Source organism: Oncorhynchus masou, chromosome 9 (assembly GCF_036934945.1).
Source record: "Oncorhynchus masou masou isolate Uvic2021 chromosome 9, UVic_Omas_1.1, whole genome shotgun sequence".
NCBI classification, from domain to species: domain Eukaryota; kingdom Metazoa; phylum Chordata; class Actinopteri; order Salmoniformes; family Salmonidae; genus Oncorhynchus; species Oncorhynchus masou.
Window position 1 is genome coordinate 45,607,871 of NC_088220.1, and position 17,154 is coordinate 45,625,024.

At 43.4% G+C, this 17,154-nt stretch overlaps 1 protein-coding gene across 7 annotated transcripts in view; it reads right to left on the minus strand.

Moving 5' to 3' along the window:
- Nucleotides 1–17,154, minus strand: part of LOC135546043 (dedicator of cytokinesis protein 10-like) — a 181,778-nt gene that overhangs the window by 46,543 nt on the left and 118,081 nt on the right. For all 7 annotated transcript variants that reach the window (XM_064974130.1, XM_064974129.1, XM_064974133.1 and 4 more), the window contains exons 32-37: nucleotides 16,766–16,944; nucleotides 14,363–14,479; nucleotides 9,911–10,028; nucleotides 9,661–9,776; nucleotides 9,314–9,428; nucleotides 8,040–8,106 (exon numbers count right to left, since the gene is read on the minus strand). In XM_064974130.1, the coding sequence (XP_064830202.1) occupies nucleotides 8,040–8,106; nucleotides 9,314–9,428; nucleotides 9,661–9,776; nucleotides 9,911–10,028; nucleotides 14,363–14,479; nucleotides 16,766–16,944 (712 nt within the window). The remainder of the gene's footprint in view (nucleotides 1–8,039; nucleotides 8,107–9,313; nucleotides 9,429–9,660; nucleotides 9,777–9,910; nucleotides 10,029–14,362; nucleotides 14,480–16,765; nucleotides 16,945–17,154) is intronic.

Genomic DNA, 17,154 nt, shown 5'->3' on the forward strand with positions numbered 1-17,154 from the left:
GTCATTGTCCTGTTGAAAAACAAATGACAGTCCCACTAAGCGCAAACCAGATGGGATGTGTATCGCTGCAGAATGCTGTGGTAGCCATGCTGGGTAAGTGTGCCTTGAATTCTAAATAAACCACTGACAGTGTCACCAGCAAAGCACCCCCACACCATCACATCTCCTCCTCCATGCTTCATGGCGGGAACCACAAATGTGGAGATCGTCCGTTCACCTACTCTGAGTCTCATAATGACAAGGCGGTTGGAACCAAAAAGCTCAAATTTGGATACATCAAACCAAAATGACAGATTTCCACCGGTCTAATGTCCTTCGCGCGTGTTTCTTGGGCCAAGCAAGTCTCTTCTTATTGATGTCCTTTAGTAGTGGTTTCTTTGCAGCAATTCAATCATGAAGGTATGATTCACGCAGTCTCCTCTGAACAGTTGATGTTGAGATGTGTCTGTTACTTGAACCCTGTGAAGCATTTATTTGGGCTGCAATTTCTGAGGCTGGTAATGATGAACTTTCGTTTGTCTTTGCTTATTTAAGATGTTCTTGCCATAATATGGACTTGGTATTTTACCAAATATTTTACCAATATGGATCTTCTGTATACCATCCCCACCTTGTCACAACACAACTGATTGGCTAAAATGCATTAAGAAGGAAAGAAATTCCACAAATGAACTTTTAACAAGGAACACCTGTTCATTGAAATGCATTCCAGGTGACTACCTCATGAAGCTGGTAGAGAGAATGCCAATAATCGATACCGATTATTGGAGGACCAAAAAAATAGCGATTAATTGGCCGATTTTTATATAAATATATATTTGTAAATTACAATTACAACAATACTGAATGAACAATGAACACTTATTTTAACTTAATATAAAACATAAATAAAATCTATTTAGTCTCAAATAAATAATGAAACATGTTCAATTTGGTTTACATAATGCAAAAACACAGTGTTGGAGAAGAAAGTAAAAGTGCAATATGTGCCATGTAAAAAAGATAACGTTTAAGTTCCTTGCTCAGAACATATGAAAACTGGTGGTTCAATATTCCCAGTTAAGAAGTTTTAGGTTGTAGTTATTATAGGAATTATGATGCGTCGACTATTTCTCTCTATACCATTTGTATTTCATATACCTTTGACTATTGTATGTTCTTTTGTTTCAAATATTTTTTATTAAACACACACAAGAATGGTGTATAGGTATACAAGACAGGTATACAATTCTTATCTAAACATAAAAGAACAGACAGGAACAACAAGACCCAGAGTTCTGGGTGCAAAACACGACAAACAAAACAAGGACATGTAGAAAGAAAGAGGGTAGATGTCACCCCCCCCCACAAAACTTCAGAGATGATCCCAAAAATTCCACACCAATAACCATGCAAGCTATAGCATAGGGCAAAGCAGTGGAGTAGTGTACCCTGCACAGCCTGACATTTATCACATGTAGGGGATGTGTCAGGAAATATCCTATGCAGTTTAGTTTTGGAATAGTGTAATCTGTGTAATACCTTGAATTGTATGAGACGATGTCTGGAATTAATGGAGCATGTGTGGATATACTCCAAGCTCTCTTCCCAGTCTGCCACCGAGATGTCAGTCCCTAGTTCTTCCTCCCATTTTGCCTTGATGGCATCTGTAGAAGGTGTGCTAACAGATTGAAAAGCATCATATAGACGTGATATCAGTTTATCTGAGGTGGGGCATATTTTTATGCATCCGTCAAACATGGAAGGTTTAGCATTCCCAAATGTTGGGAGGTATTTTCTAACGTAGTCTCTAATTTGTAGGTATCTGAAAAAATTACTTCTGGGAAGATTATAAGTTTCCCTCAGCAACTCAAAGGAAACGAAGGTCCCTTCTATGTATAAATCCCCTATGGTTCTTTTCCCAACTCTCCCCATCGCTCAAAAGTATTAGGTTAGAGGGGGCAAGGTTAGAGGGGGCAAAGGAGGGATTCCTGGCGACAGGGAGTATGAATGACATTGGTCTAAGCTCAAAGTGGACTTTAATTTGCTTCCAGATTCGGACTGTGCTATGTATAATAGGATTGTTACAATAAAGTGACATCTCCAGATTGACAGGCAACAAAATCACAGCGCCAATAGAGAGGGGGTGACACTCCTCACGCTCCATACTAAGCCAGCTGGATGACGGAAGTGCGTCATCCAGCAGAAACGTAACAACGCGGAGGTTAGCGGCCCAGTAATAAAATATACAATTTGGGAGAGACAATCCTCCTTCCATCTTGGATTTACAGAGGTGTTTTTTACCTATCCTGTGTGTTTTATAATCCCAGATGAAAGGATTGATAAGTGAGTCCAGTTGTTTATGAAAGGATTTAGGTATGAATACTGGGATGTTCTGATATAGGTAGAGCAGTTGTGGGAGGAAGACCATTTTAATGGCATTAATTCTTCCGAGCAGAGAAATTGGGAGAGTTCTCCAAAATAGTATGTTTGCCTTGAGTTTTTGTATCAGAGAGGGGAAATTCTCTTTAAATAGTAAGGAGTATTGTTTGGTAACTACAATTCCTAAGTAGGTAAATTTTTCTGAAGATAACTTAAATGGGAGGTGTTCTAGCCAGGAGGTGTTTTGCGTCCGTATGGGCATTAATTCACTCTTGTTACAATTTATTCTGTATCCCGAGAAGGTACCAAACACATTGATCACATTAAGAATAGCTGGGATACTAGCCTGGGGTTCTGTTACATAGAGGAGGATGTCATCTGCGTATAGGGAAATCTTATTTAGAGTATCTTTAGTATTATAGCCGTGTATTGCTGCATGAGATCTAATCGTCTGAGCGAGCGGTTCGATAATTGGGGCGAAAAGCATAGGCAACAGCGCACAACCCTGCCTTGTCCCCCTGTAAAGGTTAAATCGGGCCGACAATGATTGGTTAGTGAGTATTCTGGCACAGGGGTTCCTATATAAAAGCTGGATCCAATTTATGAACCCATCTTCAATATTAAATTTCTGTAGGACCTTGAATAGATAGGGCCACTCAACTTGGTCAAAGGCCTTTTCGGCTTCAAGAGATATGACGGCAAGGTCCACGTTGGGTAACCTTTGAGAATACATAATATTGAAGAGGCGCCTGAGATTGAAGAATGAGTTTCTGTTAGGGATAAAGCCGGTCTAATCCGAATGGACCAATTTGCCAATTAAAGTGCTAAGCCTGTTAGCCAGAGTTTTTGCTAAAATCTTTTGGTCTGTTTAAAACCTGTTAAGGCTCGGGACAATACTGCCCCCTTTGGATGAATTGCGTGCCCATAGTAAACTGAAAAAGAAATCTGTCCAAAATTGCTAATATATGCATATAATAATAATTATTGAATAGAAAACACTCTAAAGCTTCTAAAACCGTTTGAATTATGTCTGTAAGTATAGCAGAACTCACAGGGCAGCCAATCTCCCAACTAGTTTTGGAAACATGAAAGTTGGGCCAACTTTGACGTCATCGCCCCCACCCTTCCCAACCAGCTATGGATCTGGGAATAGTTTCTATGTCTTCCGCGAGATGTCCTCTATCAGTAGAGCGTTTAATTGTGCAAATCCCGCGAGCTTTGACCCTCTGGCAGGCAAAATAGTGAGTGTCGCGAGAAAATACATAGGCTTTCAGGCGCGCGTTGGGCACAGAGCTCCCTTTGTTCCAACTTGCATGAGAAGAAGTCAGATTGTCCGCTTGAATTGAAAATTGTTTTGTACGTTAATAACATCCTAAAAGCTTGATTCTGCACTTAGTTTGACCAGTTTAGTCGACATATAATATGTAATTTTTAAGTTTTGATGCGCAACTGTTCGGGACCAGAAGTCATTTTGGATGCATTTCAGCTGAAACTGTTAGCATATGCTAATACAAAGACACACGACTTGAAACCAAACGATGTATTGGGTAAGTATGACTCCTTCCACTACATTCTGATCGAAGACCATCAAAGGTAAGGGAATATTTATGTTGTAATTTTGTGTTTCTGTTGACTCCAACATAGCGGAGAAATATTGCTTATGTCTGAGCGCCGTCTCAGATTATTGAATAGTGAACGATTTCTGTAACGTTAAAAATAAATGTGACAAAGCGATTGCATTAAGAAGCAGTGTATCCTTCTAACTATATGTAGAACATGTATATTTAGTCAAAGTTTATGATGTGTTTTGCTGTTATCTGGCGTTATCTGGCGGAGCTATCTATAATTTCTCCGGACATTTTTTAACATTTTCTGAACATGGCGTCAATGTAAACGGAGATTTATGGATATAAATTGCATATTATTGAAAAAAACATAAATGTACTGTGTAACATGTACATCTGATGAAGATTTTCAAAAGGTCAGTAAATTTTTTTTTTTTTAATCCTGCGTTTGTGATTGCATCTTTTGTTCGACAAAATGGCTACATATCGTCTGTGTCTTTGTGGTGGTTTGACATACATATGTGCTATGTTTTCGCCGTAAAACATTTTAGAAATCTGACTGGCTGGGTAGATGAACAAGGTGTTTATCTTTCATTTGAGCTATTGGACTAGTTAATGTGTGGAAGTTAAATATTTCTAAGAATATTCTTGCATTCTGTGCGCCACTTTTTGAGTTGAGCGGGGGGGGGGGGGTGCCCTTGGGGAACGTGTAGCGTGAACACGTTAAGGAGAGATATTGGTCTGTATGACCCTACATCTTCTGGATATTTACCCTTCTTATGTATAACTGTAATGAACGCTTCGTCCAAAGTTGAAGGGAGAGCTCCATCCTCATTGGCCTGAACCAACATTTTGTGCAGGTAGGGAGAGAGCATGTTGCTGAATGTTTTATAGAATTCACCTGGGTGTCCATCTGGGCCCGGGGTCTTGCCACTCTTTAGAGATTTAATTGTTTCTCGAATTTCATCAAGAGATATTTCCTTATTCAGGAAGTTAGAATCTTCCTGGTTCAGGGCAGGAAGATTACAGTCCTCCAAAAATGTTTGCATAATTAAGGGGTTAGGATCCGCTGTAGATGTATATAGAGTCTCATAAAACTGCCGGAATCTGTCATTGATGTCTTTGGGGGAGGAGAGTGATTGGGGCAGCAGGGTAGCCTAGTGGTTAGAGTGTCGGACTAGTACCGAAAGGTTGAAAGTTCAAATCCCCGAGCTGACAAGGTACAAATCTGTCATTCTGCCCCTGAACAGGCAGTTTACCCACTGTTTCTAGGCCATCATTGAAAATAAGAATTTGTTCTTAACTGACTTGCCTAGTTAAATAAAGGTAAAAAATTTTATTTAACTTTGTGAATAATTCAGTCACTCACATTTTTTCCGAAGTTGTCTGGCGAGTAATTGTGTGGTTTGTCACCAAACTCAAAATATTTTTGCTTGGCATAGAGAAAAGATTTAGCAATTTTAGCTGAGAGAATCTGATTATATTCAAATTTTAAAAGAGGTAATTTTTTAAATGTTTCCCTCCAGTTCTTCCAGTTTTCCTCTGTTTTGCCTACTCCTGGCAGCCCGAAAGGAGATGATACAGCCTCTCAGATAAGCCTTCAGTGTTTCCCACAATAATGCTGGGGAAGTCTCTGTGTTGTCCTTGATATCAAAGAAAAATGTAATTTGGTCTTTAAGATATTCACAGAATGTTGGTTCAACCTCCAGACCCTCTTGTTTGGTACAATGTCACACAATCTCAGGGAGAAGGTGAGTGGACTGTGGCCCGAGATTATAATATCATGATACCTCACATTACAGGTATAGGGGAGTAGTCTAGCATCCAACAAAAAGTAGTCAATTCGAGTGTAAACATTGTGAACATGAGAGTAAAAGGAGTATTCCCTACCCGTAGGGTTAGCGATCCTCCATATATCAAATAAGTTTGAATGTTTTATGTAGGTATTCAAGAATTCGCTTGAATAGGAGGTAGGGGTTCACCGGGTAGAGGATCTATCCAAATATTGGTCTAGCACACAGTTAGGGTCCCCTCCAATGACCAGGTTAGTATGGGAGATATCTAGATTCAGGGAAAGGACTCTTTTGAAAAAAGAGGGGTTATCAATGTTTGTCCCATAGATATTTAGTAGAGTTACTGAGGTAGAGTGGATTTCTCCCATTACAATTACGACCCTCTTTATCCGCAATAGTGGTTTTATGTAGAAAGGGAATTCCTTTCCGTACCAGAATCGCTGTGCCTCTCGTTTTGGCAGAGAAGTTAGAGTGACACACTTGCCCCACCCACCTACATTTAAGTCTGCTATGAGAGTTATTCTTCAGATGGGTTTCTTGCAAAAATATAATATCAGACGAGAGTGCTTTCAAGTGGGCTAGGACCTTGCCTCTCTTAATTGGTTTGTTTAAACCCTTGACATTCCAGGAAGTGAATGTAAGCCCCGCCCACCTCTCGTTTGTAGTTCCTATGGTGGCCTGCATAACATGTAACTTGATAAAAAGGTAAGAAAGCGCACCAAACCATCACGATCAGCATATGTAGCACCTACACCCGAGCAGTATCCAACCCACCCCTCCCACCCTGCAAGCACCTTTACTTCCCACCGTGTTCCCCTAATGTCCCCAACACTTACCACCACCCCACCAACCCACATTTAACAGGCATGCACAAACATCCGTAACCGACATAGTCAGCTGTACCTTTACATACTGTGGGTCAGGAGATCGGAACAAGGATTTGCTAAATTAAACGTTCCACCAATAAAAAAAAATATAAAAAAAATATATATATATATATATATATATATATGGTATATATACACACATACATACATGATCACAAGAACGGTGAGCAAAAATCCCAGAACCACACGGGGGGACCTAGTGAATGACCTGCAGAGAGCTGGGACCAAAGTAACAAAGCCTACCACATAAGTAACACACTACGCCACCAGGGACTCAAAGCCTGCAGTGCCAGACGTGTCCCCCTGCTTAAGCCAGTACATGTCAAGGCCCGTCTGAAGTTTGCTAGAGAGCATTTGGATGATCCAGAAGAAGATTGGGAGAATGTCATATGGTCAGATGAAACCAAAATAGAACGTTTTGGTAAAAACTCAACTCGTCGTGTTTGGAGGACAAAGAATGCTGAGTTGCATCCAAAGAACACCATACCTACTGTGAAGCATGAGGGTGGAAACATCATCATCTGCAAAGGGACCAGGACGACTGATCCATGTAAAGGGAAGAATGAATGGGGCCATGTATCGTGAGATTTTGAGTGAAAACCTCCTTCGATCAGCAAGTTCATTGAAGATGAAACGTGGCTGGGTCTTTCAGCATAACAATGATCCCAAACATACCGCCCGGGCAACGAAGGAGTGGCTTTGTAAGAAGCATTTCAAGGTCCTGGAGTGGCCTAGCCAGTCTCCAGATCTCATCCCCATAGAAAATCTCTGGAGGGAGTTGAGAGTCCGTGTTGCCCAGCAACAGCCCCAAAACATCACTGCTCTAGAGGAGATCTGCATAGAGGAATGGGCCAAAATACCAGCAACAGTGTGTGAAAACCTTGTGAAGACTTACAGAAAACGTTTGACCTCTGTCATTGCCAACAAAGGGTATATAACAAAGTATTGAGATAAACATTTTTTTTATTGACCAAATACTTATTTTCCACCATAATTTGCAAATAAATTCATTAAAAATCCTACAATGAGATTTTCTGGATTTTCTTCTCTCATTTTGTCTGTCATAGTTGAAGTGTACCTATGATGAAAATTACAGGCCTCTCTCATCTTTTTAAGTGGGAGAACTTTCACAATTGGTGGCTGACTAAATACTTTTTTGCCCCACTGTACATCTGTGTGTTTGTGCGGTATGGTAAAAAAAAACATGTAATAATTTCTTCTCTTCCTCCACAGGCTCCGTCACAACCAAGGTCAACGGGATGTACCACTTCTGTTACACCATGTACAACAACTACTTATTTAAAGTCTGATATGCTTAGCTGTGTCTTTGAAAATCAATGCAATGAATGTAATACACGTAATGTATCCATCTGCATGTGGTATCTGTCCATGCACACAGGCACAGAGGAACGGTTAACAGTGAGGATACTCACTCCAGGAGGTTGAAGAAGTCGGAGATCTCCTGGTGTATGGCTCGGTGCCAATAGGAAACCATCACGTCTGGGGGGGGAATTAAAATACATTTTAAAAAGGCAGCGTCCTTATCACATTAACCCGTACCTGCACCACCACACTGTGCAACTTGCAAGGATGTGACTAGCAGTGCATACCAGTGTCGCAACACACTGAAGTATCATGGCAAGCAAACAAATCAGGAAGCGGACATAAATGTCTTGAGGAAAACAGTCCAAATGTTGGAAACAAACAACCTTATGACATCATCCTGCGTCACGGCTGTTTCCTTCCCAAGCGTTGGCACAAAATATTTCACATGACGCATAGTTTAGACTTCCTGTTTCCCTTTCTGCCATGGAAAGTCGAGTATACTGGTATCATAACAACCCTACTGTAGGCTATGGTCCGGTATGGAAGAGGTTAACACTAAGGAATTGGCTAACGGGTACTAGCTACCCGTCTACTGTAGTGTAGGCCTAGCATATGGTCCGATTGATACCAGGCCACTGTACTGTTGCTATGGTCCGGTAGTGAAGGGGTTAACCATAGAATTTCATAAAGAACACATACACACTGCAGATCAAAGGTATTGGGACAGTGACACATGTGTTGTTGTTTTGGCTCTATATTCCAGCACTTTGGATGTGAAATGATACAACGACTATGACGTTAAAGTGCAGATGGTATTTGTGCTTCTGTAACTTCCTCACCCATCAGTATTCACGATTCATTCAGGATTATCCGCAATCATGGTAGCATACACATTGATGTAGAAGTGTTTGGAAACATATTGCATTCTTAATTAAAATTAAAGTGACTTCAAAATGACACAACAAATTATGTACCATTCATTTCTATTGGTCACAAAATCATCTGAAACACAACCAAAACAAACAGCAAATACATCCACCAATTTGTAGAGTCCAAGCTTGATGTAAATACTGTACCTAACTTTTGACTACTTTAATACATATATAAGTGAATTTGTCCCAATACTTTTGGTCTCCTAAAATGGGGGGACTATGTACAAAAAGTGCTGTAATTCCTAAATGGTTCACTTGATACGAATGCAAATACCCTCAAATGAAAGTGGACATTATGCACTTTAACATCGTGGTCATTGTATCATTTCAAATCCAAAGAGCTGGAATATAGAGCCAAAACAACAGAACATGCGTCACTGTCCCAATACTTTTGGAGTTTACTGTAGTGAATTATAGGACCTGCATTGAGGTAACACTATGTGTCTCACCCTCAGATATGGTCTTCATGATGTGGAGGAAACACATGAGCAGACTGCGCGTCTCGGCCTGGTCCAGCTTGTCAATGCGAGATCCAAAGCCTATCAGAGACTGAGGCCGGGCAAACTGACAGAGAGAGTGAGGGAAGGAAGGATGGGAGAGAAAAGGGGGGAGTTAGGGAGAGGTGGACGGGAGAGAGAGGTGGGAGGGAGAGAGAGGGGGGGGTTGCCAGAGAGAAGGAGAAAGACACATTCTTCTTCATGCAATAGTTATAATATTTTTGTTCTTTCTTTAAGCCAACACAGCCTGCACAACATTTACGGAAATGACATTCCGCTGAGTGAGTCATCTTTCATACCTTTTCACATCCGTCCATCTTCTCACTGTTCCTGTCGCTGGGGTTGGACTCTATGCTAATCAGAGAACCCCGCGAGGTGGCATGGTTACCCGTAGAAACAGCCAGGGAGGAAAAGGCTGGGGGCAGAAGGGTTAGAGGTTATGGTGCAGACACAGTTGCAAACACGCATACACACACGCAAAAGTATGCAAGCACGCACGCACGCACACACACACACACACACACACACACACACACACACACACACTACCTGTGATGGAGTTGAGCACTTCTTTGGAAAAGGAGGCATCCACCGAGTTGCCATGGCGAATGACGTGAGCCACAGGACCTGCCACACCCCCTCCCACACTCAGGTCATCTCTTGAACCCTGGAGAGGGGGAAAGAGTTTGCTGGAACATCACTAGGCCAGAGGGATATATTTCACTGTGACATCACTCGGGCCAGTGGGAAACATTTCAGGGCGACACCACTAGGCCAGAGGGATTCATTTCAGCGTAGCCTTTTCTCATTTGGGCAAAAGTCCGTGCTCCACCCTCTCTCATCCGTGTTACCTGGAACCCGATAAGTGGTCGAGGAGAAGTCAATTTGTTTGTCTGCTAACTATAGACTGTCCTACCCCCCTCGATATCCACCTTTCATCGAGGATAGTCATGTGTATCCTACCCGAGTCCTTTGCTGAAGAGTTTGAAATCTGCCATTTTTCCAACAATTGTTTACATTTAATAAACTCAGTTTTTCACAATTCCTGACATTTAATCCTAGTAAAAATTCCCTGTCGTAGGCAAGTTAGGATCACCACTTTATTTTAAGAATGTGAAATGTCAGAATTATAGTATAGAGAATGATTTATTTCAGCTTTTATTTCTTTCATCACATTCCCAGTGGGTCAGAAGTTTACATACACTCAATAAGTATTTGGTAGCATTGCCTTTAAATTGTTTAACTTGGGTCAAACGTTTCGGGTAGCCTTCCACAAGCTTCCCACAATAAGTTGGGTGAATGTTGGCTCATTCCTCCTGACAGAGCTGGTGTAAATGAGTCAGGTTTGTAGACCTCCTTGCTCACACACGTTTTTTCAGTTCTGCCCTCAAATTTTCTGTAGGATTGAGGTCAGGACTTTGTGATGGCCACTCCAATACCTTGACTTTGCTGTCCTTAAGCCATTTTGCCACAACGTTGAAGTATGCTTGGGGTCATTGTCCATTTGGAAGACCCATTTGCGACCAAGCTTTAACTTCCTGACTGATGTCTTGAGATGTTGCTTCAATATATCCACATAATTTTCCATCCTCGTGATGCCATCTATTTTGTAAAGTGCACCAGTCCCTCCTGCAGCAGCAAAGCACCCCCACAACATGATGCTGCCACATCCCGTGCTTCACGGTTGGGATGGTGTACTTCGGCTTGCAAGCCCCCCCCTTTTTCCTCCAAACATAACAATGGTCATAATGGCCAAACAGTTATATTTTTGTTTCATCAGACAAGAGGATATTTCTCCAAAAAGTACAATCTTTGTCCCCATGTGCAGTTGCAAACTGTAATCTGGCTTTTTAATGGCGGTTTTGGAGCAGTGGCTTCTTCCTTGCTGAGCGACCTTTTAGTTTATGTCAATATAGGACTCGTTTTACTGTGGATATAGATACTTTTGTACCTGTTTCCTCCAGCATCTTCACAAGGTCCTTTACTCTTGTTCTGGGATTGATTTACATTTTTCGCACAAAAGTACGTACGTTCATCTCTAGGAGACAGAACGAGTCTCCTTCCTGAGAGGTATGACAGCTATGTGGCCCCGTGGTGTTTATTCTTGCGTACTCTTGTTTGTACAGATGAAGGATGACCAGACTTGTGGAGGTCTACAATTTTTTTTCTTTTGACTTTCCCATGATGTCAAGTAAAGAGGCACTGACTTTGAAGGTAGGCCTTGAAATACATCTACAGGTACACCTCCAATTGACTCAAATGATGTCAATTAGCCTATCAGAAGCTTCTAAAGACATGACATAATTTTCTGGAATTATCCAAGCTGTTTAAAGGCACAGTAAACTTAGTGTATTTAAACTTCTGACCCACTGGAATTGTGATGCAGTGAATTATACGTGAAATAATCTGTCTGTAAACAATTGTTTGAAAAATGACTTGTGTCATGCACAAAGTAGATGTTCTAACCGACTAACAAGACACACACACACACACACACACACACACACACACACACACACACACACACACACACACACACACACACACACACACACACACACGAGCTCCAAACCGCATCGCCATGCGCCTCCCAAATGTTGGAACAATGTGTTTAGGGCGCTGTGTCACTCCGCATCGACATGATTGGTTGAGGGTAGGTAGGGGCGGTGCATCCTGTATAAACACAAACTCCCTTCCTTCACAACTGCTCTGCACTGCTCCGCAAGAGGTATGAACGCTCTAACTTCTGCAGAGGCAGTATCACCGTAAATGCTGCATGGCCAATGCAGACGTCAGACTGACCATGCAGTGTCCAGATGCACAATGCACTTCTCTCTCCAGAAGGCGCTCTCTCCCGCCAATTTGTGCACATACATTTTCCATAACTTCTGGGGCGGCAGGGTAACCTAGTGGTTAGAGCATTGGACTATTAACCAAAAGGTTGCAAGTTCAAATCCCTGAGCTGACAAGGTACAAATCTGTTATTCTGCCCCTGAACAAGGGAGATAAACCACTGTTCCCCAGTAGGGCTGTCATTGAAAATAAGAATTTGTTCTTAACTGACTTGCCTAGTTAAATAAAATAATTTTATTTTTTTATTGTGTAAATTGTTTGCCTTTGATTGTTCGTGTATGTCACTTGCCCATTGCATATACCACCAACAGTACTTTTACCGTTAAGTCCTATCATATCTAATCTACAATGCTTGATTGGTTATGGCAATTTCTGTTAATGCATTCAATGTATTATTATCCCAGTCTTTACCCTTCTCATTTTTGGAGTGGACACGTTCTTTGCAGAGCGCACAACCTATGCTACACTTTTTGGTTCATTATTATTTTATCCCAAATTTCGATCTTGTCTCTTTGCTGCAACTCCACAATGGGCTCTGGAGGCGAAGGTCAGTTTACGGTGAAAGCCAATTTATTCTTGATCCAATAATGTGGTTAGAGTCTTCATATGGAGGGTGTGACGCAATTGCGGAGCCTCCGGAGCCATGCAGAGGCCAAATCAAGCTCCGTACCTTATCGCCATGCGCCTCTCAAGTTTTGTAAAGATGCAAAGGTCTCCGAATAGATCCGCATTGACATGACTGGTTGACGGTAGGTGGGGGTGGCACGTCCAGTATAAACACAAACTCACTTCCTTGACAACTTCCTTCACAATAGCTCTGCTCTGCTCCATTAAGTGCAAGGAGTTTCTCTTTCATGCCGTCCCTAGGAGGGGTGCATCACTTGAGTGGGTTGGCGCCCCCCCCCTTGGGTTGTGCCGTGGTGGAGATCTTTGTGGGCTATACTCGGCCTTGTCTCAGGATGGTAAGTTGGTGGTTGAAGATATCCCTCTAGTGGTGTGGGGGCTGTGCTTTGGCAAAGTGGGTGGGGTTATATCCTTCCTGTTTGGCCCTGTCTGGGGGTATCATCGGATGGGGCCACAGTGTCTCCTGACCCCTCCTGTCTCAGCCTCCAGTATTTATGCTGCAGTAGTTTATGTGTCGGGGGGCTAGGGTCAGTTTGTTATATCTGGAGTACTTCTCCTGTGTCCTGTGTGAATTTAAGTATGCTCTCTCTAATTCTCTCTTTCTCTCTTTCTTTCTCTCGGAGGACCTGAGCCCTAGGACCATGCCTCAGGACTACCTGGCATAATGACTCCTTGCTGTCCCCAGTCCACCTGGCCATGCTGCTGCTCCAGTTTCAACTGTTCTGCCTGCGGCTATGGAATCCTGACCAGTTCACCGGACGTGCTACCTGTCCCAGACCTATTATTTGAACATGCTGGTCATTTATGAACATTTGAACATCTTAGCCATGTTGTTATAATCTCCACCCGGCTCAGCCAGAAGAGGACTGGCCACCCCTCATAGCCTGGTTCCTCTCTAGGTTTCTTCCTAGGTTTTGGCCTTTCTAGGGAGTTTTTCCTAACCAACGTGCTTCAACACCTGCATTGCTTGCTGTTTGGGGTTTTAGGCTGGGTTTCTGTACAGCACTTTGAGATATCAGCTGATGTACAAAGGGCTATATAAACACATTTGATTTGAAGTTTGAAAGCCCAGACGTTTGCGGAGGCTGCATTGCAGTAAATGATGCTGTACGGCCACTTCAGACCCCTGATTGACTTTGCAGAGCCTTTAACACAACTGGTCCAGAGGCATACATTTCACTGTGACACCACTATGCTAGAGGGAAACATTTCACCTTGACACCACTAGGCTAGAGGGAAATATTATACTGTAACACCACTGAAGTAACATTAGCGGAGCGGCAGGGCCTGTGTAAACGTTTATCCCTGCCCTTCCTCTCTCTCCCTCTTTCTCTCCCCCTCCCTCCCTCCACCACTCCCTCCCTAGCCTCTGTGAACGGTGCTGTGACTGGACATACATGACCCTAAAGTAGCACTGCGGGCCGCGCCAAACTATGACATCACTACAACAACAGTGGCTGTGTGGCACTTTGCTTGGTCATGGGCCGGGCTGCAGTCAATCAGGGCTGCAGTGGAGGCTCTTACTTGGTCACTGGAGGTGAAGTAGATGGGGAAGAGGTCTCGGAGGAAGAAGCGAGGCATGTTGTCCAGGATGAGGCCGTACAGAGGCAGGTAGAGGGACGCTATCCTCGCCTGCTTATCCTGGAGAATATGAAGAGAGAGGGAGGAGAGAAGGGGGGAAGGGCAGAGGGAGGAAAGAGGGGTGGCAGAGAGAGTAGAGTGAAATAGAGAATGGGAGGAGAGAGAGAGGGGAGTTTGAGGGGGAGGGAGAAAGGCAGGAAATAGAGAGAGAGAGAGAGAGAGAGAGAGAGAGAGAGAGAGAGAGAGAGAGAGAGAGAGAGAGAGAGAGAGAGAGAGAGAGATTGAATTTGAGACAGACAGAGAGACAAAGAGAGAGAGAAAGGAAGAGAGAGAGAGAGAGAGAGAAAGACCGACAGTGAGCAACAGACCTACAGAAAGTCAGGGGTTTTAAACTCTGCGTGATTGAGAGAACAAGAAACAGAGACCTGTCAACAGTTGTACAGTGTTGGGTTTGGCAGGCTCCTAATCTCGGATGGGATCTGGCTGTCTGGGGTCTGAGTGGAAAAAGGCACCCTATTCCCTACATAGTGCAATACTCTTGACCAGAGCCCTATGGGAACTATAGGGAATAGGGTGCCATTTGGGACGCAGCCTGGATCCTTTCCAGCACCCCACTCCATGCCACCTTCTCTCCTCGAGTGCTCAGATGTCCCAGTGAGAATGGTACATTACATAGTCTACTTCCTGTACACAGGAACGCAGGGTAGAGTGTGTGTGTCAGAGAGCGTATGTGCCCAGTTTAATGATTTCCTGCCGTTTCAAATCCTCATAGCCATCACTGTAATGTGCCCCTCACACACACACACACACAAACACACACACACACACACACACACACACACACACACACACACACACACACACACACACACACACACACAAAGTCAACCCAATAACTCAACCTAAAAAGTTAATTTTACTGTGTATATGTTTCCGTCAGCTATAGTACATTGTACACTGTCCAATCAAAATATTTCAGTTTCCTGTGTGGAACATCAATATTGGAACAGTCTGGTCCCAGATCTGTTTGCGCTTCAGCCAACTCACAACATTTTTGAAAGTATTTTTTTTATTTCACCTTTATATAACCAGTTCAACTGTCAACCGTAATCAGAGGAGTTGGCTAAACTAAAACAGAAGCATGTCTGGAACCAGGCTAATATCGCAGCTTACTGTCACATCTCTTTCTTACAGACATACACTTCATGACCAAAAGTCTGCTCATCGAACATCTCATTCCAAAATCATGGGCATTCATATGGAGTTTGCTGCTACAACAGCCTCCCCTGGGAAGGATTTCTACCAGATGTTGGAACATTGCTGCAGGGACTTGCTTCCATTCAGCCACAAGAGTGAGGTTAGTGTGGTTGGGCACTGATGTTGGGCGATTAGGCTTTGCTCGCAGTCGGCGTTTCAATTCATCCCAAAGGTGTTCGGTTGAGGTCAGGGTTCTGTGCATGCCAGTTTGAAGCACAGAATCGACTAGAATATCATTGTATGCTCTAATGTTAAGATTCCCTTCAATGGAGCTAAGGGGCCTCGCCCAAACCATGAAAAGCAGCCCCAGACCATTATTCCTCCTCCACCAAACTTTACAGTTAAACTATGTATTGAGGCAGGTAGCGTTCTCCTGGCATCCGACAAACCCAGATTAGTCGGAATGCCAGACGGAGAAGCGTGATTCATCACTTCAGTTTTCAATGCTCCAGAGTCCAATGGCGGTGAGCTTTACACCATTCCAGCCAACGCTTGGCATTGTGCATGGTGTTCTTAGGCTTGAGTGCGGCTGCTCGGCCAGGGAAACCCATTTTATGAAACTCCCGACGGACAGTTCTTGTGCAGACGTTGCTTCCAGAGGCAGTTTGGAACTCGGTAGTAAGTGTTGCTATTAAGTGTTACAACCGAGGACAGATTATTTTTACGCGCTTCAGCATGGTCCCTTTCTGTGAGCTTGTGTGGCCTATCACTTCGCAGCCGAGCCGTTGTTACTCCTAGACTTTTCCACTTCACAATAACAGCACTTAACAGTTGACCGAGGCAGCTCTAGCAGGGCAGAAATTTGGCGAACTGACTTGTTGGGAAGGCCATTCTATTGTTAATGTTTGTCTATGGAGATTGCATGGCTGTGTGCTCAATTTTATACACCTGTCAGCAACGGGTGCAGCTGAAATAGCTAAATCAACTCATTTGAAGGGGTGTCATTATACTCTTGTATATACAGTGTACTTGTAAACTATCAGGCTCTGGTCAAAAGAAGTGCACTATACAGAAAATACGGTCTATTTAGGGACACATGTTATATTATCATCTGGTGCCCGCTACATGGTGCTGGCGTGCGTGGCATACCTTCATGGCGTAGCGGGCGTCCAGCGAATGCTTGGCCATCAGGTTCTTGAGGCAGGCGAGGGCCAGGTGGCGCAGGTCCTGCTCATCCTGCAACGCCAGGCCCAGCTCCCGTAGCAACAAGCCCGTTAGGAAGTGCTTCCGGCAGAACTCGCCTGTCAGGCTGTACTCTGGCACATCCACTAGGGTGGAGAGTAAGGAGGGAGAGAGAGGGGTTTGGGGGGGGAAGAAACGGGGAGAGAAAGAGGCAGAAAGAGAGGGGGAGGAAGAGATTTAGAGAGAGAGATATGGAGAGGGGGTTATGGGTGGCAGAGCGAGAGAAAGAGTCTAATTTACCAGTGTTTCTCAACTTGCTTTATAGCAGAGACCAGACAGCTACGGTTCTTCCTTCT